Source organism: Myiozetetes cayanensis, unplaced genomic scaffold (genome assembly GCF_022539395.1).
Source record: "Myiozetetes cayanensis isolate MyiCay16 unplaced genomic scaffold, myiCay2020 scf1, whole genome shotgun sequence".
NCBI classification, from domain to species: domain Eukaryota; kingdom Metazoa; phylum Chordata; class Aves; order Passeriformes; family Tyrannidae; genus Myiozetetes; species Myiozetetes cayanensis.
Genome location: NW_026086604.1, coordinates 30,405,633 through 30,432,099, shown reverse-complemented (window position 1 = coordinate 30,432,099; position 26,467 = coordinate 30,405,633). Strand labels below are relative to the sequence as shown.

Genomic DNA, 26,467 nt, shown 5'->3' with positions numbered 1-26,467 from the left:
TTTGCTTGTTGCAGTTAAAAATTTTCTGGCATTGTAGCTACTTCTGTCTATTTTTCTTGAAAATGTATTTTTCTCTACTTGAAGAAGCAAAAATTTTCTTTAGGGAGCAGGTTATTTTGCAGAAAATAAAAATCCTTAAATTTAAGCATCGTGCTGGTAGAATTATTTTAAAGAACAAGACAGTAATAACTAGTCCCTAAAAATATGTTTCCATGATATAGGAACTACTAATAAAACTTGCAGTCCTCTTCAACTAAACATTAGGATTTCAGTACAGTTGGCTAGTAATCTGAACTAGAATTACAGAAAATAAATTTTTCAGCTGACTGAGTAGTTCAACAAATGTGGTGGCTTTAAGAGAGTTGTAATGGTCATTTTTCTCTGTGTAACACTGGCTCACAGACTTCATGCTAATTTTGAACCTATGAAGACCCCGAGGAGGAGTGAAGTTTAAAAAAATTAATTCACTTACAAGAACACCTGTTAATGGCCCAGTCACTCACTAAAACAAAACTGATTAAACAGTCTTGTAGTGGAAGTGCAATTCAAGATACTAAATTTATAAAGCTACAAAAATCCTGTATCAGAAGATAAAAGAAGACACAAAAGGAAGCTTGAATTTTTTTCTTTTAAATTATTTATTTTTAATTGTTTCCCAGAATCACTTTTGTTGAAAACAGTAACTCACAATGATTTCAAAGGGACCAGGACTTCACCCATTTTCCTGTTTCACTCCTCATTTGCTGAATTTGTTAGAAAAATTGCTTCCAGAGAGTGAACAAAGTAATTCATAAACAGGAAAAAGTAGTCTGAAACTCTATTAATAACCAACTTATTTTTATTAGAGCAAATACAGTTGTGAAAACTGTACATTGTACATTTTGGGTCAAGAATTTATTATAAATAAACTCATAGATAAAGAGTTCATTCTTTGACAGCAAGAAACTTTAAATAGACAAAATGACATAATATTAAGTACATTGGCAGGCTTCATTGTGCTGTCCAAAATGTAGTGTACAGTATAACAACCAATTATAAATAGCCTTTCATGTAAAATACAACTGTGCACATTTTAGAAAAATACCAACGATTTGTTTGAGCTTTGTTTTAAAAAAGCTTATAAATCATACATATTTATAAATGGTACTAACATGCTTACTTAAATTTATAAACATTTTTCATAAGCTTTGTTACCCATTATTTCCAGAGCATAAAGTATTTTAAATAAACATTTAATAGGAATTAAATATGTCAGTTACAAAATTACCTCCTCATGTCAGGAGACACGGGGTGATTTAACTGTGGGATGGAACACTTCATCCATTAAGTCAAGGCTTACACAGTAACTTTTAAAATGTTGTTCTTATTTAAAAATTACTTTCCTAAATTTAAAACACAATTTAAACTTTTTTTTTAAAAAATAAATATACAAGTTTTATTTTCATTTGCTCTCTTTCTGCTTTCTTCTTTATCCACACTGGTCAAAACACAGGATTCTCAACATACTTCTGTAAAAAACACCATGGTGTTACTGCCCTGCTCAGAGCTGCTTTGCTGCACTATATTCAGTCCATACCTATGGTACTTTAATAAGCTGAATCAAAAAATAGCTAATGTATTTTGTAAGAATGTTGCCCATTAAACCATGCAAAAACTTAGAAAGTTTACAAACAGGTTCAAAAACTATACTGTATGAAAGATTTTTCTAATAGAGCTAAAATAAACCATAATACAAGCCCTTTGCTTTCTGCAGGTTTAAATTAAAATATTTACTTGCCAAATGATCACACCACATCTTCAGTAAATAAGCATGCATTTGATTAATATAGGGTACAACAATTACAGTATAATGGCACATAAAAAGAAACATGATCACATCATTTGAACAAAGGGCTATGAAACTACTTAAGACAAACCTTCCCAAGGAAAAATTTTGAGGCTTTTTTAATGCTGAGGTAAAATTATAAATGGATTTTAAAGACACTGGAGGCATCAAATCGATAAACAATCACTTAACGTTTTTAAACGCTCTACCTGAATGTATTCAACACAAATCTAGTATTTTAAAATTATGATGATTTATTATGAGCATTAGCTAGCTTAACTGTCACTGGCATTAAGGTGCACCCAGACGAGACTTTATTTTAACCGCTGGAAAAATACCTCAGTGTTGATACATAATAATTGAAATCACCAATTACCACAGCACCAGAGTTAAGAAAAAAGAAAAAAAAGTTAGCATGCAAACCCTACAGCTCATCTTTCTTGGCTTACTCTGATATTCCACCTCCTGTTAAGAATGTGCTGATACCAACATAAGATTCTTATTCTTTTATTATGAAAAATTTTGCTTGCTTTGGCCTAAGTATTTGAGCATTTTTAGGAAGATATCAACGTCTTTCAATTTTGCAGTAATGGTATGTTACTTCCTAAACCTTAAAGCAAAATGACTCTTCAGGTTTAGGAAAATGAATTTAAGAATTTTATCTTCGGCCTAGGAAAATATATTTGGTTTTGTGCTTCTGCTGCGAGGCAGAACTGGTAGCTTTCTCCAGGTTGGACCAAACACTACGTTACGGCTATACATCAAATTTCATAAACAACACATGAACAGAATCATGCAAAGGCAAATGAAACTCGATCTCCCAGAACACTGCAGGAGATGTTAAAAGCAGCAGGTAATGGAATAAGACTGGTGACTGATGCTGCTAACTATTTCTTCTAATGAGATAGGAGTGAACGCTGGAATCACTTCCACAGCAACAGAATCCTCTGACCACATTCCTCTGGCAGTCGTTTTCCCATCTCCCCACTAAAAACATCAGACGGTAAAATAGTAAGGCAGCTGTTAGCTTCCATCAACAAAAAGTGCAGCTCCGTACATTTCCAGTTTAGTCACACTCTGCTGGAACAGATGGAGAAGCCAACGCACTTCACTGGCGGGGCTGCTTCAGCAGATTATTTTGTTTGTTTTCCAACATGGCTGCTTGCTTCAGCTTTCAGAGGACCCCAAAGCCACGAGCCATCAGCAGAGAAACTGATCTGAGCCCCTGGCTGAATTTTCCAAGTTTCATCTCTCTTGCGTCCCATCCTAATTCCAAGCCTCCTTCCCTGTGTCTGACAGGTGCCATTTAAAAGGCTGATGACACAACTGCAGAGAACTGTGGGCTAACACCACTAGTTGTCATGACTTCACTGAAGGGTCAAAACAGTTACAATATTAAATAACTATGTTGAATCACATTCAGGCATAGCTATAATTAAAGTGGGGAACATTAAAAGTATAAAAGAAATTAAATCTTTATCATTTGACGTGGGGTGGATATGGTGATTTTATACGAAAACAAGACCTTTCTTACCTTTCCTAATTCCAATCAAGTTAGAAAATGGACAAAAAGAATGGCTAAACCAATATTCAACAGCATTACCAGGGCGATCATGACTGAGTTAGGGCCCTGAAAATAAAATAAAGATATGAGAATTAATGCAGCCTTCCACACATGCACAGCAATGAACATGACCCGATTTTACAATTTCTATTACTTTTGACCTTGATCTGAAGGATACAGACCCTGCTCCTGAAAAAAAAAAAAGCCACTACCCTTGATATTCAGGTGAGCTAAGTATCATCTGTGAAAATTAGCTTCATAAATACAGGTTAGAGTATATAATCACGCTGCTCTTAATCACACTGAGATCCTATGTATTTGTCAGGTGACAAATATGACCATATAAACAAAAGAAAACAAACCTATTAACACAAAAGCAATGTCAACTTAAAATAAAGCAAAACAAAGAATGTGAACTACTTTAGGGAAGACGGAGTGCTCATCTTCATCCTTACAGCAGGTTCCTTCTCCGACTCATTTCAAAACAGACAAAACAAATGTGTTTTACAAAAAGAATACATTTTTTGACAACCAAAGGGGGAAAAAAACATCACTTACCATAGCACTAGCAAACATATTTCCATTACAGATTAAACCCCATTTTAAAGCTGCAAAATTAAACTTCCTTTGATTTAGTCAGACACTTCTCTTACAGACTTGTGTACTGAAGAAATGAGAAGTCAAAAATATCCTTCCCTTTGTAGTTACAGCTAAAATTGGTTATATAACTTAGTAATTACAATTTTAGCTTTTCTGTGAGTCCAGAGAACAAAGTTTTTAATTATTTTAAGCAATTTTGGATAATATTTTTAAAAAATATGGATTCTTTCTTATGATCAACTTGAAAAGATATCCCAATAGATGAAAATTCTCAGTTCTTCTGTTCCCCTCTTAACATACTTGATTTACTACAACATATTTTTATAAAGATTTGTATACTCGTATATTTTACGGTTGTAGTGTCAGTAGAAACAGAGAAACTCTTCATTCAGACAACACTTTCCTAAATCACAAATCACAAAGCCCACCAAAAAATCTGTGCAGAAAACTATATTCTGAACTACATAAAAATCATTGGCTTGCATAGGAAGGCATGAATTTCATTAGAAATGATGAAAATTTTCCACTTTTCACATAAGGCATGCCTTACAGAAGTTTATTATGCTTCATGACAACGTAATACTAACATTAGCTATGTAATTTCTGCAATGCTAAGATGTAAGAACTTGCTATTAGTAATTTGCTGCAGCAATGTAACTGGGAAGCTACTGAATAGTAGTTGTGTCATTATTACACCACATGCTCTCCTTCTGAAACAGTCTTATTAAACACCTTCTACCAGAACACACCTTTACACAGTACATCAGACGGCAGGCCAGATGTGGACTGTTAAGTTCTTGAGGAGGTCATAAAATATGTATGTGAAGTACTGTTTAAATCTCTGGGGAGTCTAAACCAAATCAGCACCCCTGTCCATTTGCACCAGTTCTGAGGTATTTTTTCATATGTTGAGGAACTAGGTGTTCAAGTTCAAACAATGATTAGATTACCAGGATGCCAGTTAAATGTTGCCAGAGGGGTAATGGTATTGGCAGCAGTATTCACATTTTGCTTAATGGCAGAATGTCTTAAATATTGACCAGGAAATTGAAAACAGGGTTTAATGGCACCTTGGTCAAAGTGATTTTGAATAACAAGTTCCCACTTACCAGTGGTATGCCTTAACCATCAGGTCACAGAACAGAAGTGGAACCATGTTCCTTCCTCCTTAGTGGAAGTGACTCACCATGTGCCAAAGAATATGAGACACTTAGTGATGGAGAACAGGCATAAAAGGGAAGCATGGCTCCAGATATGGCTACATTTCTGGGCACAGCACTGTAAGCAACGTCACTGTAATACTGTGTAACTCAAGGTTAATATCTTCTTTCTCTTTCTGGCACGGCCATAATTACACTAGGTTGGGTACTTCTATGCTTTTCTACTGTGAAGGAAATCCAGGATCCTACCAGGATTCCCACCAAATGCATTTGGCAATTGTGAGATTTATGCATGAAACCCATACTGGAAGACTTGGAGCAACAAGACATGTTTTACTTGAAACAAAAGCTACTTTGAGAATATCTCAGTTTTGCTGTCTTGGAATGTCAGTGTAAACACCCTTAGGAGTGAACCTTCCATTTAATGACTGCTTCTTTTGCAAAGAAATTCCCAGAATCTCATGACAAATATGCTAATATTGCAAAGTTCTCTACAAGAAGTGTGATTTGATTACACTATTGATTTCCACTAAGATGTGGATTCAGTATCTTTCTTTCTGATGTTAAGAGACTGGAAAAGGTTGCCCAGAGAAGCTGTGGATGCCCCATCACTGGAAGTATTTAAAGTCAGGTTGGATGGGGCTTTTAGTAGACTGGTCTAATGGAAGGTGTCCCTGCCCATGGCAGGGGAGTTGGAACTAAATGATTTTTAAATGCCCCTTCCAACCCAACCCATTCTATGGTTCCATGATCCTATGATTCAAATAGGGACTCCCTATGTGATCAAAACAGTTCCCTTAGGTTTGCCAATAATTCCCTTATGGGTTGGAATCTCACCTAAAGATTTTACAGTTATACTGCACAAGGAATTGCAAGGAAATGGGAAGGAGATTATTGCCAAATACCATTAGAATTCATTTGGATTTGGCCACCTAGTACTCTGCATACTTGAAAATAACATCTGTGGAAATCACATTGATTTATTATGACTGAAAAAAAAATATTTGAACCTATCGGGACTTAACAGGAGCCAGGAACTCATTCATTACCTGAAATATATTGTGGAAAAGCATCCTGGTAGCTGCAAGACAGATTCTGGCTGATTGACAAACAGGTACTGCAGCTCCAACAGCAGCTCGGTATCATAAGTGCACAGTCTTACAAAACTAAGCTTGTTGGAGGGGGAGGGGACTTCTCTTTTGATGCATCTGTCAGTCAGGTTAGATATAATATTCTTACCAGAATAATATAGATGAACTGGGCTAAAAATCCTAGGGGCTACGGCCTGAATCAAGAAATCTCATCTACAAAGACAGAAGCAAGTGACAACTTGAGAACTGGGCTGTTGATTTTACATGATGATCACAGAAAAATTGTTATCTCTTTATGATACTGAGTCTATGCTTTATCCAAAGACATAAATCTCATCTACTCTGGCCTGCTATGTGCATTTTGTTTCCTCTTCTGACAACTATGCCCTTCAGCCCAAAGCAGGATTTCCTAAATCACTAAAAAATGATCCAACAATATTTGTGGAGCACACTGTTCTTATGCAATGAACTACCACCCTTTTTGTAGACACCTATGAAGTAAGCATTTAGTGCTTTAAGACAAATACCACAAATAAGACTTTAGTGTCCTGCAAGGGCTTAAAATAGCCAAAGCCACAATTAGTTTGAACAGTTCAAGAGTGATTAGAACAGGTGCACTAAAGAAGCTGTAGTAGAAAATCTTCAGTCCTGCTTAAAAAATTGCCCTTTCAGCTTCTCATAAGTCAGACACTTACGTAGTTAAAAATATAACCATACAATTAGTTTTCATCTGGAGAGGAAAGTTAGCTATTTTCCTAAAATATAATGCCAGGAAGTATTAACACTAGTCTTGTAATTCCACTGCATTAGGAATGTCCATTAAATTCAGCATAAAGTTCCTGCTCAGAGGTTTTATTTAGGATCAGGCAAATACTGATGTATTTTTTTAATATCATGGTAGTTATAGCCCTTACCAAATGGATGCTAAGTGAACAAAGACATGAGAGTTGAACAAGAAGATGGGAATAGAAGCACACAGGGTAAGATTCAGAAAAGCATAAAGTTTTAGATACAGGTAAAAACCAGGCTAAACACTCAGCGTGGTTTAAAAATCCTTACCTGCAAGATGAAAAGAATTACAATACAGTAAAAGACTTGTGCCTGGGCTGGTTCTGTCCTAGGGCAGCACATGGTCACACATGGGCAAACACATGTACGTATTCATAAATGTACAATACAATGGTGTTTTGTGAAATTCAATCCTATTTTTCACCCAAATCCAAGACAATCTCAAATTAGCTCATATTCAAGGTGGGACAGCAGCATGCAAACTGAAACTGGAGCCAGAAGCGCTAACAAGCAGTTAGAAACAACAGTACTGGTTTATGGTCAAGTGTCTCTGTATAACCTTCACACTGTGGTAAGTATAATTTACCGAATTATACAATTGGCCTAGTTCTCAGTGAAACAAGGATGATTTATCTCTCATAAATGACAGGTAATTCCTGCAAACAGACAGCTGTTTTTGAGCAGCTGATGAACAGTGACTTTGTCATTGTGGTTCTTACATGACTTTACCTTGATAAACCGACCCTTTCTTATGAGCTCCAAAATTATTTTAAACTTTGATTTTTGAACATCACAGAGTAAGTATATAGAGAAAAACACTTAAATCTGTGGCATAAGAAGTATGTGCTGATATTTTTCAAGTATAATGGCAGAAAAGGGGACATCTAGAGAATCAGTACTGTTCCTATTGCACAGATGATACTCAATGACATTCTTCAGGATGTAACAGATTCACAGAAAATACAAAACATGAATTTGATTACTTAAAACAGCTGCTGCAAGCTTTGCTGAAAATAAAGTTGTTTGAAGATCTTAATCCAAATTAAAGTTGATGTTTCATTCAGAAGTGAGATATGGCTGTGATTTAGATACACGGAAGGAAGAATTGAAAATCGTCCCTCTGTATATATGTTCTTAATGCATTATCACTGGAAACTTGGAAAAAGCACAGCACAATTTTACAACGCACTTTCAGATAATCTAATGAAAGTGCTCAATAAATGCTATAGATTCCTTTTTGGATTCCCAAAACATGTTTTATCATTCTCTTTTCATGAGAGTGAGGGTTCTTTTCACTTTATATTCCTTAGCAAATACATTTCATAGCATAATGAAATCATTTGTCAGGATGACTAAAAAGCAATTGCAATTTCTTACTAAAATAAAATAATTCCCCAATGCAACTCTAGAGTTCTGAAGTCTCTCAACATTCAGAAGTGTTTGGGATAAAGAGAAGTACATTAACCAGGACAAGGGGGAATGGATTCAAACTGAAAGAAAGTAGGTTTAGACTAGGTATTAGGAAAAAATTCTTTACTGTGAGGTGGTGAGGCAGTGGAACAGGTTGTCCAGAAAACCTGTGGAAGCCCCATCCCTGGAAATGTTCAAGGTCAGGCTGGAGGGAACTCTGAGCAACCTGGTCTAGTGGAAGGTGTCCCTGCCCATGGCAGTGGGGCTGGAACGAGATGATCCTTAAGGTCCCTTTCAACTCAAACTATTACATGATTCTATGAATCTGGCTTCTCCTCAAAAATTGTGCACTCTCAGATTAGTCACTGCATAATTCCAGCACACTACTGAGCTCAGTCCAGGAGCACTGCAGAACAGGATACTGTTTTTCGAAGCTGAAAGGCAATACTAAAAATTAAAAGTCTCCAGGCAATTTTAACAGTCATTCTATACTGTTTCTCCCTCAAACTGCTAGGACAGTAGGCTACTCTTTTCTGCTTTAATTGTTTTAGCATTCTTACTCATTTCAGCACTTTAAAGAAATAAGCATGTAGGAAATTTATTCTATAAGGATAAAGTTATAGACACATATGGGAGACATATTTGAAATCATCCACGTACAGCTACATATATCTTAGAATACTTTTATATTAAAAACTAATTCCTAACATCTACCTTCCTTCCTTATTGAAATGCTGGTAATAGGAATAGTGCAATTAGAGTGCTGCAAATGAAACAGAGGGACGGTTCCCAGATGACCTGTAATATCAGTAAACAAACAGTAGTTAATGCACAATATCTCATCACTTTTACACCTTTCTTGATAACAGGCTGTAGGTTCACTGTCCTTATCCTGATTTTTCTAGAAGGTCAATAAACTGCTGTTCAGGTGCCCTACTTGTTAAGATGAGGACTTGCTCTGCTCCAAAACATTATTTGGAATGCAGGAAAAATAAGCACTATTTCTAGTCACTTAATTTCACCAGAGCTGGACAAACAATTCCAATTCAGGCTAAAATTCTGTACATGCTTGCTCAACATTTACAAGCCTGACAGCTTTGTGCTACCCTATATAAAAGTCATATCTGTGAGATTTGAAAGGTTAAAGGGCTGATATCAGCTGTAATACAGATTTGCAGATTACAAAACCTCTGTGAACATCTACTTTGATCCGCACAGAACAGAATATAAGCTTCCTGCAGAACTAGAGAATATCATCTTGGCAAAATGCTTATTATTGAACTATTCAGTGATGGGTCCAAAACCTCAGCATCGGAAAACTGATGTCACATTTCATTAACATCATTAAAAGCAACTTAAACCAAGACTTTTATCTGAATCTATCAAGCTGTTGAATCTTCTTATACATTTGCTTGTTAGCCTGGAAAACCATTTTATAAAGCGTACTTAGAGGAAATGATTTAATATGTCAGGGTTTTTTTTACCTTGAATCTTTCATTGTAAGACATGTTTTAATCACTCTTGCAGTTCTTTGTGGGACTTCCCCTCAAGGTTTTTTTTCATTTTAAATCCCCGATTTATGGACAAAGTATTTTATTCCAGAAGTGGTTGCACCCGTGCCAAAAGCAGATAGAACAGACTCCCATGTACTCTTGCTTAATCTTTTCGGCTGATAAATCTAAGGATTATATTAACATCTCTGAACAACAGCAGCAGACTGGGAGCTCATGTTCAGTTGCCTCTCTTGCTCCTGATTCACCAGCCTTTTCCAGTTCTGGTCCTGCATGGTTAGGCTCTATTAATTGTCTTTCATATATAACACTGTATTTTGCTGTGCTACCCATGGATAATTATACTTGCACCCTTCTTAACAGTTGATTAGGATCAGCTTGTATTGGTCTTAATTATTTACCAGTTTCCTGGTCTCTGTGTCTTCTATGAACTTCCTGAGCAATACTCTTTTGTCTTCTTGTATGTCATTAATGAGAATGTTAATAAAATAAGAGTAGCAGGATTGATGTAAGAATGACCTCACCAGAATAATACCAAATAACTGATGCTTTTATAATTACTTTCTGAGAATATCAGTCAGTTTTAAAAAGAATATTTTAATGTGACATTTAGCCTTTGCATTCCTCTGGCTTCCTTGTCAGAATACATGACCATTTAAAAGCAAATCAAGTGACCTTCTTGATCAAGGATATGATTCTTCTGTCACACCAAAAGATGCCAAACTTGTTTGACAAGACCATTTACAATTCATGTTGATTGGAAATTCTTCCCTCTCTTTATTTTTAAATTCTTCATTAATGAAGTCTGGTGTCAATTAGTCAAATGTTTTGCCTGGAATTGGTGCTAGGCTATCTGGATCCCATTAAATGGGTCATTGTGTTTATCACACCAATAATGACACACTGTTTGTTTTGTAGAAGAATACAAAAGATGATTCAAATAAACAATGCTTATAAAAGAGAAATATTATGACAATTATCTAGAGTTCTTCATTTGCTAAAGGTTAATTTTAGGATCTACAACTAATGCTTTCCTGAGTTTCTCTTGGCCCAGAAATCATAGAATCATCATCAGAGATTCTGAATTTCATAACCTGGCTTCTCCTTCTAACATGGAATAGAAATGCTACTAGTAATCACTCCTTTTCTGCATAGCTATTGATAATTTTATTATTTTTATAATAAGAATAAATAAGAATGAAATTAAGATTCACACTGATCTGAATGTATAATTTTAAAACTCCTTCTCTACTTCCCAATGAAAAGTAAAATTTTTCATGTCACTGTAAAACGCAAGCATTGTTACAAACTACACATTTGAAAACACTATGTATTTTGGTTCAAATTTCCTGGTTTTAGAACCCACAGTCAACATGGAGCAGAAGATGAAAATGGGAGATTGTCTGGACTGGGTCAGACCACAGGCCAGCATCCTGTCTCCAACAGTAGTCAAAAGTAGACCTTTGGGGAAGAGTGTATGTCTGACTTTCAGTACTGTCCACATTTCCACAGAAGTACAATTAACATTGTGGGACTTCTTTTCGGGGGCGAGGGGGGAATATCTATATACATATCTCTATAAAAAATGTGTATCTGTGAGTACGTATCTATGCACATGCAAATCACACCTATATGCATGTACATACACGCAGCAACACACTTTTGTGATCACGGATGCAACAGGATCTCATGGTTCAGAAGTCTGTCAGTATCTGGCTATCAACTATCCCTTCCCAGTTTACAAAGAAGATAATATAAAGGACTGGAATATTTGTTCCTCACTCCAGTCTTAGGCAGTGGGTTTTAGCTAGCAGACTGTATCCAGATGAAGATCTGACAGAAGTGAGCTTTGCCTGTCTTCAGGTTGCAAAGCTCAGCACTCAGAGGCAAAGGGGCAGTGAAAGTGAAAATGTTTATTGCAGTACTTACCGAGCTGTTTCCTACTTCTTTTTCCACTGCTGAATGTGACTCATTATTAGCTGGGTTCTTTGGTGCAGCAAATTCTGTTTTCTTAATTTTTGTGTCAGGTTTGTTTTCTTTGGCATCTGGCTTACCCCCAGATCTAGCAGGACTTGGCTTCTGAGAGGGTGGTATTCGTGCAAGTGTTGATGGTGATGGATTGGCATATTCATCTTCTTCCCTGAGCTCCTGTGGAAGCACTGATGGATTCATTTTTACATAATAGCCATGGTAGTGACCATGCAGCTCCCCATTCTCTGTGCTGATGGGATTGTGCCGGGCTGAAAACTTTGGCTGGTGTTTCACAGCTACTTCCTCCTTCACTGGTGCTTTTGAATATAAAGGCTTGTTAGTTGTGGGTGTTATATTCTCAGTGGCTATAAGCTTTTTTTCTTGACTGAGTCTTGCCCCAGAATTGGAGCTTTGCCTTTTCAGTTGTTTTGAAGGAGAAGTGTCAGAAGAAAGAAGAGGACTATGCCTTGGACTTGCCTCTGGGGTTTGAGGGGGTGTAGTACCTTTTCGATAAAAGTGAGGTGACTCTTTTGGGGTAGGTGGTTTTTCCTGAACTTTTTCTTCAGATTTTTCTTTCACATCCATTCCTTCTTGAAATTTTTGTTTGATATAATCAGGGCCTGAAAAATAGTGTAATAGAAATATTAAGATTAAAACAAAAATAAGACTTCACAGTAAAACTATTGCATTGGGATATCAGACTGGACTGCCTTGCTAAAATGCTGTTGGTATATATTACCAACAATTCATTGACATCCACAGTGATTTACTCTAAATTGCTAAATTGTTGAAGTTACTGTACTTTTTTGGGTAATTGTTGGGACTACTTATTAACTTGGCTCAGTCACTTTATGTTTTCAGCTTTGCAATGGGTCACAGGATGTAAACTGTCTCTGAGCGAAGTCTGAGCGAATGAAGACTGACTGACCTTACCTGTCTATCATTCTTTTTCTGAGAGATGTGTTTTGCAGTATGTTTTGCTTAATTACCCCAATCGTTTAACTTCTACCCTCACCATTGTAACACCTGTTTGATATGGAAGTAATTAACCATCAGAATGAAACATCTCTTATATGCTACAGGAAATAGGGCTTGAACCACTTTTTTTCTCTTTCTGTGAATGTCAGCTTGTCTTACATATATGTGCCTTGAACTCTCACACATTGGCTTTGTGTTCCTCACCACACAGAGGCCCAGGTTAACCGCTCTAGTTGGTAACACAATGTCTACTGAGAAGGCAGGAAGACAAATTCTCTCATATTCACTAGAGAAATACTTATAGACCAGTCAGGGTGAAGAACATCCTCTACCCAAATCCTACCTAAACACCCATGGTGCACATTCACTGCTAGGACTCACAAGGTGCATTTCTATACAGCTGTTAACATAAACACAAGCGGGCTGAGGTGCTGTGCTCCAGGTTTTGGTTGTCTGATACAATTGTTTATTGGTAAGATGTGAGCAAACATTGTTTAAGAAACAAAATAGCTGTAAATCTGTATGTATCGTGGGCAGCATTTTCTGTTTTACTTCCTAGAGGTCACATCCCAGATTCCAGGATCAGTTTCCCTAAGAAGTCACAAATTGAGGGGCTCTGTGAATAAAGAACTGCAATAATCTCTCTGTATGTTCAAAAATGGCTTTTGACAAATGCATGGCAACTGTTCCTCCACTTCTATCCCTGATAGCACTACTTTCCTTTAATTTTTTACTCTTCTGTAAGTGAGGCTTATCTGTGCTTTATGTCCTAGAGAAATCCTGTGCCCAGAGAAGAACGTCTGCACACATTTTTCTGCTTTTGAGTTTAAAGGAGGCTCTAGCTGTGTTAGGCAGATACAGTGTTTTTACAGACGCCAGAAGCATATGCATCACTACACAGTGCGAAGATGAGAGGAAGGAAGAGCAGCATGAAGCTTTTGGAAGTTACTGAGTCATCTGGTAAGTAAGCACTGCTAAGAAGAAGAATTACTCGGCATGCAAGGTCTTTTGAGCAGGAAAATCACAACATTTTTGGCATCTCTGAAAACCAGGGATGGAAATAGGGAGCCGATAAGAAAGAAGCTAGTCATAGACAAGGCAGGATTTGTTCTCAAGTGACATTTGAGGAGGAAGTTTTGAGGAGTTAAGCCTTGAGGAGTTAAGCCCATACTGAGGGAGAGAACTAGAGGCTTGGTTCTTACGGCTTTTTATAATCTTCCTGGTAAAAGGGAACAGCAGGACAACACAAAAGTTTCCATATATAAAGTTACAGGTATGATCACCATTCAGAAAATTCTCTGGCATGTAGGGGATTTCCTTCCATCTCTGCTGAGATACATAAGGTAATGCTGAGGGTTTAACACACATGAACTTTGCTTCCCTTATCTTTTCACATTAGGTATAATTAGGGGTGTAAAGAGAAAAGGTTAGCCAAAAGAGTTCTGACTAATCTTTAAGCCATAGAACTGTTGAATTGCAGTAATTATTTGTTATGGGAAGATCCACATTCACGTCAGCTTGCTCTTTCTGATTGCTATGGTCAAAGCATTCAATTGGAATAATATCTCTTCAGTCTTACAACAATGCTTAAATGGAATCTGATCAGTTCCTAGAAAATTCACATTCTTTGACAGTTCTGCACTGCCCCATATATGTAAAAATTTTACTTTTACTAATATCTGACAGAATTTGATGAACTGAAGACACTTCCATAAAGAAACATCTGGACCTCACAGATGTCATCTCTCTCCACCCCCTTCCTACGAACATTTGAGGGTGTCTGACCAGACATTCTTCAACTGCTGTAACAGAGCACAACAGCCCTCCCTCCCACCCTCCAGTACATCACATATGGATATTAGAGATACATCCCTTGCCTCCAGTCTTGCCAGACAGGTCTTTCCAACACTGAAATTCTTGGCTCTATGCTGAAGTTAGCTTTGGAGATTGTCCAAATACTTTTTAAACGTCTGTTCCCTGTATCCAATACAATCGGATTATGCACCTGTCTGAGCCACTGACTCCAAGCAGCAAGAACTCAGTTCCCGTTCCCTTCTGAGGACTAAGAATTTGCAGGACTTATCTTGGCCCCTTCATTAAAGGCATTATCTAACACCATAGACATGGGTAAGGGGGTCCTTTTCTTCAGCATAAGAGCAATCTACAGCACAAGTTTAAAGGAACAGGGGCCAAGGGAATTTGGAAAGAGAGTTGCTGTAAGATTTCTCAGCTGACTGATATTAATGAGGAAGAGAACAGAATTTGAGGGTGGGAAGAAGGAAAGTGGAATTATCTGCCTAGGATATAAACACAGAGCTCTGGTTCTTCAGTTCACGGTTCAAGCAACAAGTAGATATAGTCGCAGACATGATACGTCTGAGTGTCTAAGGAGAACCTGGTCTGGAAAGCAGAACCAAGAAATGTTATCTAACCAAGTAAAGATAAACTTTCTTTGTGGATGAACCTGTGTGTTTTCCTATGGTGACATGCTGGCTGTGCTGCCGTCAGATCAAAATCGATGCACCTTTGTAGGCTAAAGCCATGGGGTGGGTTTGGCTCACACAGCTGTTGTGATGTCAGAAACTGCGTGGCACTATCAAAGTGTGAGTTAGCCAGTATCCAGGGGGAATAGCCTCTGAAAGCCAAAGGATTGTGTAGATGTGCCCAATGTATGCACACAGAGTCTCATACAGTCTGATGCTCTGCTTGAACAGCATTTCATTGATGGCTGTGAGGGAAGTTTTGGTTTGGTGGAAGACACACTCCTGGTTGGTCTAAATCTAGAATTTCTTGTGAAGTTCTTGTGTACTATGTCCTTCCTCCTGGAAGGGCTCCAGCAAGTGATGTGACAGCACAGCCAGCCCTGTAAATGCGAAGAGAAGGATGCCCTGGTTCTGCCACAGCATTTCTGAAGAGGTGACAGCCACATGCTTTTCCCCATGGTCCAGTGAGGCAGCATAGGTCTTTTGCAAGGTTGTGGCTCAAGCAGTGTCTGAAAATGTCATCTTGCAGGATGTACTGTAAAGGCAGCCACTGTTTCCCAAGAAGGCTGAGACCTTGTGCCTCATCAGATTCAAAATGAAATCTGAAGCTTGAGAGGGATTGCAGAATACACCTAAGATAGTGAAGAAAAAGGCATATATGCAACCTTATAATTTTATATTCATCCTATAATTTCTTCATGATACTTCTTCCACTCTTTTGTCCCCAGTCTTACCATTCTTACAAATCAGGAAAAACAAGCATTCCATATTACAACTTTATTAGTCTACAGAAGGCAAAAAAAAGACTGTAATGCCATTAATGCAGGCTCTAGAATATAATCTCTAAAGAATGTAATATCTAAAGTACAGTTGATGCTGAAATGATGTGATTCAATTTCAACATATATTAGAAGTACTTATTAGGTAAGCATGCACTTATTTCTGCTTTTTAAACTACAGTACACATAATGTGATGTAACCTAACTGCCTTTAGTGCTACATAGAGTTAACAAATAGACAGGGCTATAAAGAGTAACCCAAGCAAGAAATGACATTATAATTTTGTGATTACAAGAAAATTTATGTTGCACTTCTAGATAAATTTCGCCCATGAAGCAGATATTTCCTAATTTTGTTTATGTGTATGAACTGTTAGTGGAAAGTCACTCCACCTTCACTGTAAGGTTTAATGATTGTCTCTGGGGTAATGGTGACACAAAGTTATTTGCTCATCCAGAACTCTGCAGTCTATACACAAACCTTCCAAGATTAGAGGTGCCCTTTACTACACTACTGAACACTTCCTTAACAAAAAGAGAGATTTCCTGATTGAAAAGTTCACAATCAGCAAGTACAATGGGAAAGGTTATACCAATAAGCCATTTATTTTACTGATGGGGAAGCTAAACCAAAGGGAAATCATGACCCAAAGCATATGTTTCATCTGAACAACCCTTCTCAATTCAGTGGTCAGCTGTCAAAAAAGTACCAACATGCTCAAAACTTTGTAAAATCTTTGGCAAGCCTAAAGATGCACAGGAAGCCTTTGTTAAAACGAGGAATGGAGTGTAAGTCTCCGGAGTAATCAACAGCCGACACATCACCTTGGCCGTAAGTTTGTCACCTATTGTCATAAATTGTCATCTTCCTGAAAAAGCTGAAAACTGTCTACTGAACCCAAATCCAAAGATCAAGAGAAGGAAATAGTAAATGATGAGTAAGTTTCTTACTCCACATTGTTTTGTAATACAAATCCAGGGCGTGATATGGATGAAGTAAAAGCTGAAGTCTTTTGTATTTAAATGAACTGTACTAAAAAAGGAAAATATATAGCTTGATGTGGGTGCTGCAGGTTGATATATACTGTTCATGAAATATGCCAGTGAAAACTACCTGACTTGTTGTCTTCTGACGTTTTTTGATAGTTTTCTAATGTATCACTGTTGGCAACAATATTTATGCTCTCATAGTAAGATTTATTTGCTACACTCACAAACTTAATAAAACTTGGCAAAGCCATGTGATTGACTGGAGGATCAATTAATATAGGATCTTTTTTTCTTTTATTAGGATTTTTAGAGAGAGAACATCCATTTTAGAAGAATTCCTCAGCATTCAGGATGGTAACTCTAGATGAAGGAAATAAAAATGATCGTCTATCAGTCTCCTAAAACAAGTGATTCAATGAGTCATTATGAAAGTGCAAATTATTCAGTAAATTTTAGAAAGACAGGATTTATTATTATTTCTTCATTGTGGAGATGTGAAGGAAGCAGGGAGAACTATAATTAATATCATTAATGCTTCCTGCGTTTTATTCTTATTTTTCTGAAGGTTATATTGGTAACAGTGAACAAAAAAAAAAAATCTCTGAACTGCTAGGCTGCTGGCTTGAATTCAGACCAGCTGAATGCAGGACTGTGCAATGCCATGTGTAAAATGTGTTGATGAACTCAGCAGAGCAGAGATATAGTTATGGTTTTAGTAATGTTTGGCAGACTGTATTAGGACAGAGTAGGGCTGTAAACTAAGGGGTAAGGATTATTGACAGAAAGAAACTGATGGGTCTAAGACAAGGTGCTTAAAGAGCCACAGGGCTCTGAGAGAACACTTCTTCCTGACTTAGATTTCAGTCGAAAGGGGCCAACAACAATGACCTTGTCCAACTGCCTGACTAATTCAGGGTTGAGCAAAAGTTAAAGCCTGTTATTAAGGCCATTGTCCAAATACCTCTTGAACACTGATAAGCTTGGGGCATCAGTCACTACTCTAGAAAAGCAGTGTTTGACCACCCTCCCAGTGGAGAAAGACTTCCTACTGGTATTTTAAGAGGTTGTCATTCCAGATGTTTGCAGGACCCTTCTGGTCGATACAGTGACCCGGCAATAGGGCATGGAACGGTGTAGCTCCCTCATGGTTCTGTCAATGTGCAGCAAGGCAAGAAATGTATTACTCCTAATGATGACTACATATGTTACTTAAAAACTCCTTAATTCAAAATCACACATGTAGGCCCTCCTGCTCTGTTTCAGCTGCATGTAAGGTTGATTATGTCGGCTGGAATAATGGCTCTCTTTAACTGTACCTGAGAATGCTTTGGAGAATAAAAACGACATTTGCTAAACTTTAAAAATAAAACATGACACAAAGGAGAAAAAAGAAATTAAATAGAAGGGATTGTTGACATTATCTGGGGAGACGTAGAAGAAATCCAAATCTGGATGGCTGATTAACTTTTATCCTCTGATGGCAACTGCATTCTGGTGAGGTATGATCAATACTTTAAAAGCTAGTAAACAACTTCTCTAGCTAGGGGCAAATCAAAAATCTTGCCCGAATCAATTTTAAAATTCCACTTGGTCACCTTACAGTACTTTTTTTTTTTCCCTGGACTTAATACCACCAGCATGGAAGTACCACGGCTGCCTAGAAGACCAAACTATAATGTAAACAAAGTGAAGAAGAGCTCTTTTTTTCCTCTAAATCCAAATAATTCAAAAAATACTCTAAAATATAATGTTTACTATTTGGAATTCTTCTTAATTCACTCTTGCTCACAACTCCTCATCTCCTCTTCCTACCTCCTTGAAAATACCTCCCCTTTGCTGAAGTTTTTTCCAGCTTGCACTTCTAGGGCTTCTCAGTCTCCTGTTAGCACTGCTGCTTCCTTAAGGAGTACTACTGCTAGTCTTCCTTCTCCTGCTGCACTGGCAGCAACACTGAAACTAGCAAGTCCCAACAGCTACTCACTCACTAAATCCATGAACGTCATGGAGAATGATGCCTACATTTCATTAAATGATTTTTTTAAATTTTATTTTATGGAACTGTTGTGATTTGATCTGGCAGCCTGCTGTCCTTCAGACCATGTACTACCAACATGACTAAAAAATATGACACAGAGATGGTGCATAATGTGATGTTATATTATTGCTATAATATAGCAAAGCCACATCATTATTCAGTGATGTAAAAGTTAAAATACACAAATTTCCCACCAAGGACTACAAATTCTTGTGTATCTTTATACCTGCTCAGGAAACAGGTATAACTGCACAGTTTCATGCAGTATTATAACCAACTTCTGTGTAGTTTTGCTAGAATATATATCTACTATCTTTAAAATATCTGTCAGTGCTTTTTTTTCCTGAATTTGACACTGATGAAAGCAACAGGGCCTTCTCAAAACTCACATCAAATGCCTCCTGTCACAGACTAGACTGAGATCCAAAGTGCTTGAGTTACTTATTTACTAGCCACACATACAGAGACACGCATACACTTTGGCCAAACTCAAGGCTAGTTCTTATGCCTCTGTGTTTACTCTGCTCTAATATTTACACAGCACAAGACAGCTCTTGGTGGGACCTGTGAACTGACTACCACATTAGTCTCTCTGCATTTCACACAGGTATTTGTTGAAAAGTATACGACACTCACAAATATAAGTATATAACAAAAGTTATTACACAGTGCTTCTTGAATATACCAAAATGTATGCTAAAGAACACAAACTTGAGTTGTTAGTGACAGCAATGGCAACAGAAAATGGACTTCCACCAAACAGTTCATATCACAAGCAACATCACGAATGTAGGTCTAGCAAAAGGATGATGAAACAGAGATGTTAATGTAATTTCTATCTGTATGAAAGCCAGACTGCCTCTTCTGTCCCTGTCACTTCCTCCAAATCTGAAATTCGTTTCAGTTATCCTGCCATTAACACACCTGCATACAGAACCTAAACAGCAGTTTTGGAATTTGCATTTTTGTATTATCCAATAATTACAGAATAATTAAGGATAAAAGAATCCCTGACAAGTAGGATCTTCTTCCTCAAAAGGTTTCTGAAGTCATCATTACAGAGTAGACATATCCACACTGAAAGATCTGAAGTCAGGAAAGACTACACTAATGAATCTCAAAAACTGTCTAGAGTCAGCACAAAGAACAATGAATTTACTCTGACTACAAAATCAATCTCTGCTCCACTTCTGTTACTGCTTTAGTAGGTGACTGAAGTAGCTGTGATATTTCCAAAACACGGCAAAATTTCCTAATTGTATCTGCATAGCAGATTACAGTGTGTAGGGCCTTATACTTCTGGATTCAGTACCATCAGAAAAATGTAACAAGTTTATCCTACCTGATAGGTGGCACTATGAGTGCTGCACAGCTACCTCTAACACCTCAGTGGGACATCAGCTTATGGACAGAGAAATTGCTCATGACCAGCAATCTTAGTTACGGCTTGCTTTACTCACCCTACCTCTCTGTTAACGAATACTGACAGAACTTCAAAAAAATATCTGTCAAGATTACCTGGTGATGCATATGACTCCTGAATCTAGGACAGGCCTCATTTTTCCAGGCTAGATAATATAAACACATTGTATTTAATGTGAATGATCCTGGCTAAATAACACATGTAGTATAATCTACTTGAATGCCTTGAGCCTACAGGCTGCTTCATAGGCGATAACTGAGAAGGTAAGGTTTCAGCTTTTTCACAGAAAATCTAGAAACCTCTTCATCCAAGCTGCACTGGGGCAGCTGTTAACTGCTGCAGTTCTTTAAGCTCCTAAAGAATGGGCAGAAGTGAAAGGCTGTAATCCTATTCTCATCACAACTGCATAATCTCTGAAAAAGTGAATTTTAAATATACAGAGAGACTGTTAATGTGGCATAATAGCGGTCTTTACTCAGTAGAATTCAAATTTCTTTACACTTCTTCAGGTGTGTCCAAATCTTTCTGATATAATGATCCCCAAAGTTATACACTCAGTGTCACTGGGATCATGCAGATGATGATCCATGACCCTTCTTCTCCACGACGTGCTTCTGAATATACAGCCTGAAAGGGTATTGGCTATTACTCTTACCGTATCACATTTCAAGTGTGTGGCTATCATCCTGCTCCACAGGAGTTTGACAACTCAACAGGAGCAGGTTCAGATTTCCTCTCAACTGGCCCTCAAGTCTGTCACCCCTTCTTAAGACCTTCTCACAGCACTTTTGAGGAGACAGCCACTGTCTTTAGCTGAAATACTATGCCTGCGAATTAGCTTGTATTTGGAAAGTACTGCTGCAAATGGTAGCACTCACTTTGAGTTCTATGTAGAATGTTACTGACAACTTTATTTTCCATAGAATCGTAGAATCATTTAGATTAGAAAAGGCCTTTAAGATCATCGACTACAACTCTTAACCCAGCACCGCCAAGTCCACCACTAACCCACGTCCCTGAGTGCCACATTCACACATCTTTGAAACACCTCTAGGATTAGTGACTCAGCCACTTCCCTTGGGCAGCCTGGTGCAATGCTTGATGACCTCTTTGGTGAAAAAGTGTTTCCTAATATCCAATCTAAACCTCCCTTGGCACAAATTGAGGCCATTGCCTTTCATCCTATCACTTGTTACAGTTTTCCTCTGTTGTAGCTTTGTTTGCAACATGCCACTTCTCCCTTACCTGCTGATTTAAGTATGTTTTTCAACCATATTATACAACTATACCACATATCACCCATGATGCCTGGTTAGTCGTTAGACAGATGGGAACATTGCCAATTGCACTGTAACTTTATCAAGCTTCTCTTGCCATTTTTCACTTCCATTTAGTATTTTTAACTCATGAACAACCTCCAGTATTCCTATTCCAATCAGACAGGAGAACTATCGAAACACATTTGATTCTCCTTTTGAAAACATTAGAGATGAGTAACTGTCATGTCTTGTATTTTAGCTGAATCAGGGAATACACTATATTTGGTTAATAGCAGGATCAAACCTGGAAATAACTTGGCAGTGATGTTTTACAGTAAAAACAAAATTCTTATGACTCCTGATACTTATTGTTCTCTTAGTATAACCTCTCCTCTCGCAAAGTGGTCTTGGGTTTGTCTTTCTACTCTACATCAAAACTTTTAACATAAACAACCCAGTTCCCACTGACACTGTCAGATGCCTTTCAATGCAACATTATGATTTTTAGTAAATTTAATATCCAAGTGAAATTTTTGCCAAAGGCCTTCTAACTTTTGCCTCTTTTAGAATTCTTATTTCATAAAGTGACAGTGCCTGAACTGTTTTTCTCTGAACACCCTTCTACTCTTCCACTACAGAAAAAAGCAGAGGCTAGGACATGCTATGTCAGCACTTCTTATGCCTGTGGAATACATGCCAATGAGGCTCAGTACTGGGAAGACATGAAAGATAACTATGTCACCAACCAAAATTGCATCTGAATGATTTAGATGAAGAAAATGACATGGAAATAACTAGACACTTTCAGACTTCATTGATTCTACAAAGAGAGTTGGAGATGCATTACTGTCTTTACCTAAACTCTATACATTTCAAAGGGATTCATGATTATATGATAATATCATACAATTTTTTTAGAAGTCTCCTTTATCTGCCTGTGTTTATAGAAAAAACACTTCAAATTATGAACCCGAATGACGCAAAACCAGGAATAAATTAAAGAGACTCAAAATTTACTGCTTTTAAAATATATGGCTTTATGAATTTTCTTGAAGGGTTGAGAGTTAATCCAGTGTTTTTCAGAAAGAGTACTCATTAAGCTGCACCACACTTCCAGGAAAATTAATTTCTTATATCTAGCATTGAAATTAATTTTAAAGCCTAGGAGACTGAAGTGGGCTAGCAGAGCTGGATGTTATTCTGGCATTGCAAATGCCAGAACTATAGAAATACAACAATCAATTTAATTATGGTAGAACTAGGATATGTGAGCTGCTTAGTCTTGCATCCTATTGTGGCTTCTTTCCAATATGCTCTTGATCCTTCATATTTTAAGAGAAATCCCAATCATCGTGCCACTTACTATTCTGACCTCACATAATTCTTCCCGTTCACATCTGCACTGAAAGTCTTCATTTCTTAAGTCTAAATTTGCAATATCCATTTACTGCTCCTCTTCTTAAATCTATCCTCTGCTCTTCACAGTTTGGCAACTGCCTCTGACAAAATACTTTCTGCTCTTCATCTGACACTTTCTGAAGAGCCTCCGTGATTTTCTTAGTCACGTCTCAGTATCAGTCTTCTATTCACATACACCTTTGACACAGATGGCCATTCTCCTCTTCTGGAACAACTCTCCCCTGTTAACATCTGTGATTTCTTCTTTTACTTCACCTTTATTTTTCTTTCATTTCTAAACTATACTTTCAAGGAAAATAGTCTCCCATTATTTTGTTCTTGGTCTCTCTACCTCATCTTTTTACAATCTTTATCCTGTTTAATTTCACCATACAAAAAAATTCAACTACCAATTCCATGCTGGCTATGTTTCAGTTCCAGGTTTGACTCTGTGTTCAGATTATGATCTGAGTAAATAACTGCTACAAAACTAGCAAGTAGAAATCTTCATCTTCTCTAAATTCTCAGCATGGTTTTCATGTCGTACTGAGCAATACTACACAACTCTACATTACTCAGGTCTATAATATGAATAAGATCTTTCTTTTTCGGATCTCTATAGTACCTCTACTTTTAAGTAAGCCTTAAATTTTGCACGCTTTCTTGGAATAAAAGGACATTTACATTAGTCATCTATTTCTGTCGCCCTGACAAACACAGAATGCAGCTGCAAAGATGATTTTTCTCTAATGGTCCACATCATGTGTTAAAATTATAACAAGAGAAGTTCAGCCTTTTATAACATAATTTAAACCTTCACTAGTCTAATAAAATCCTTTCAAAATAGATCAGCATACTTTAGTGAAAATTAGCACTGTAAGGAAAGTTCTCAGTACAGACTTTGTTAGCTGAATTTCAACATGGAACAAATATTTATTACGCAGTTATAAATAGGATTTATAATGGAAATGTTGACACTGTGATAATACTCCCATGTGATAGACCCTACTTCATCTTGTCCTTGGCTGGACACTGTGACAGACCAATATAGAAATTCACTGGAGCAGGCCAACAGTGGGCAGGTTCTGTGTCCTGGAAGGAGTGATTCTTTTTCAGAGCAAATGAATAATTTTTAACAGCAGAAAGGAGGCAATTAAAACTCTAAGGTAGCACTGACTTCTTTCTCCCAGATTATATCTGTAATTAACACACCCATGGTGTCAGATTAGATAGGTGTATACCTGGGCCAGAATTAACGAAGTTACTTCAAGATAGTAACATTGCCGAGACAGCACTGAAGTTGTCCAGGCTTCCAGACAGCTTCACAGACAGATGATGCAGCCTTTACTAAGTAACGAGTTTCATCTAGATGCAAATTAACTAGCTCAGTACTTAATGCAAGACCGTGAAAATTACAGTGATTGTAACAGCTTTATCTCTCTACAGGAAACTGGTTCTCTGTTATTAGTTTTAAAAGTTAATTTGCTCAAAACTAATTATGCACATTTTTTCCTAAGCAAATCATTTAATTACGTGACTCAAAAGTGTCTTGGAGAGATTGAGAAAGCATCCTGAAGAATTAAGGCTAAGCCTTTGCAAACTCTCTTTGCTTTGCCTTCTCCCAAACATGCTCTCTTGTCCCACATGCATGCAGGAATGCTGTGGAGTGGGTTGAACCAGCATGTGTGTAGGGCAATGGGGCAGGATGGATGAGGACTGCCAGCAAGCTGGATGGACCTCACACTGGGCAAGAGGAAATAGTGGGGCATCTTGGTGAGACTGGCGATAAATCTGGAAGGCAAGTTGTGAAGACTGGTATGACAAGGGGTACAGAACAAGGGGAGAACAAGAATAAAGCTTGAAACTGACATCTTTTTGTTTAAGGCACCTTCTTTCTTTGATTACTGGATACAACAGAAGAGCATCAGGATATGTCTATAGGCTCTGGTTTCTCCAGAGTTCTGCAGAAAGAGAATGGAAGCAATAAATTGTAGAGCAAAAAATGGCATAGCAAGAATCCCAACAACAGTTGTGTGCGGATGATGAAGTCACATATAGACTAAATTCAGAAAATGAACAGGCTTTTATATGACTAAGAGCAGTGAGCGTATGCTCTAAGGCACAAACTGATGGCATGGCTGGTAACTTTTCAGGCAAAATCCTCATTGTAATTGGCTTTTTAAATACAAATATCTGGTCTGGCCCATATGCATTTAGCCAGGACATTCTAGTTAATTAGCATCAGCCAGAAATCTCTCTTTGCTGTCCATATGGAGTTTTCATTTTGAGAACTGGAGGAGGTGGTGATGGCAGAGAGGAAGAAGATGGGAAGGATGTGTTTTTTTCTGAGGCTACAGGCATCCACCACTGGTCAAAAGAGAATGTAAACCACAGTTGCTCTTTGAGGCATTAGAGGCCATTACAAATTGCCTTATCATAAATTTAAAATGCTTATTTCTGAAACTAGCAATGTTCAGCATATTAAGACTGATGCTTTAAGAGTAACCAAACATCATAATAAAAAATAATGCTAAAATCTGCCAAATTCTTATAATTAGAAAATCTTTGCTCATATATTTCACCTGTACAAATTCTGTCCATCTCTTTAAACAGTTTTAGTTTATTAGATAAACTGCTCCTTGATTTCTCTCATGCCTTGTTTAGGAGATCAAAGGCTGGATTAATTGTTTTGGTGATCCATGTATGTTCATCTGGCAGCTGGCTAGCCTGATAGATAATCTGCCAGAAAACAATTCAGATTTGAATTTCCAGACCTTAATTCCTCTGTGTCAAAGTGCCCAGACTGCTCTTACCACGCAGTAAAGTAGTTTTACCCTTCTTTCATTTAATCAAATGTTATTCATTCAAACTGAATGAAAGAGCAGTATCCATTTGCTGCAGGATATACATGCACACAGACAATTATGGCTTAGCTGTCCAGTCTGTACAGTTCATACTTCAGTTTACCTCCTGATAGTGTGTTTACAAGACTATATCCTAGAGATGGTCTGTGGAATTTAGAATGAATGTGTAAGCCAAAGCATCCAGTAACCTTGTGCAAGATTAGAACAATACTTCCCCTTTTTACTGGGTGTACAAAATCCTTTCTTTTCTGTTAGAGTTTTGATACAGCACTCTCATTAGTCATTTGCTATTCTCTACGTTTTAACAAGAGACACAAAACAGCATTTATTTTTTCTC

General features: G+C 37.4%; 1 protein-coding gene across 3 annotated transcripts in view; it reads right to left on the bottom strand.

Moving 5' to 3' along the window:
- Positions 1–820: 820 nt before the first annotated feature.
- The window catches only part of JPH1 (junctophilin 1), an 83,387-nt gene continuing 57,740 nt past the window's right edge, over positions 821–26,467 (bottom strand). The window contains exons 4-6 of one of the 3 annotated variants that reach the window (XM_050328465.1): positions 11,880–12,541; positions 3,360–3,455; positions 821–3,195 (exon numbers count right to left, since the gene is read on the bottom strand). In XM_050328465.1, coding sequence (XP_050184422.1) covers positions 3,375–3,455; positions 11,880–12,541 — 743 coding nt within the window. In that variant the 3' untranslated portion in view covers positions 821–3,195; positions 3,360–3,374. The remainder of the gene's footprint in view (positions 3,196–3,359; positions 3,456–11,879; positions 12,542–26,467) is intronic. The other 2 variants (XM_050328617.1, XM_050328548.1) reach the window with 2 other exon arrangements.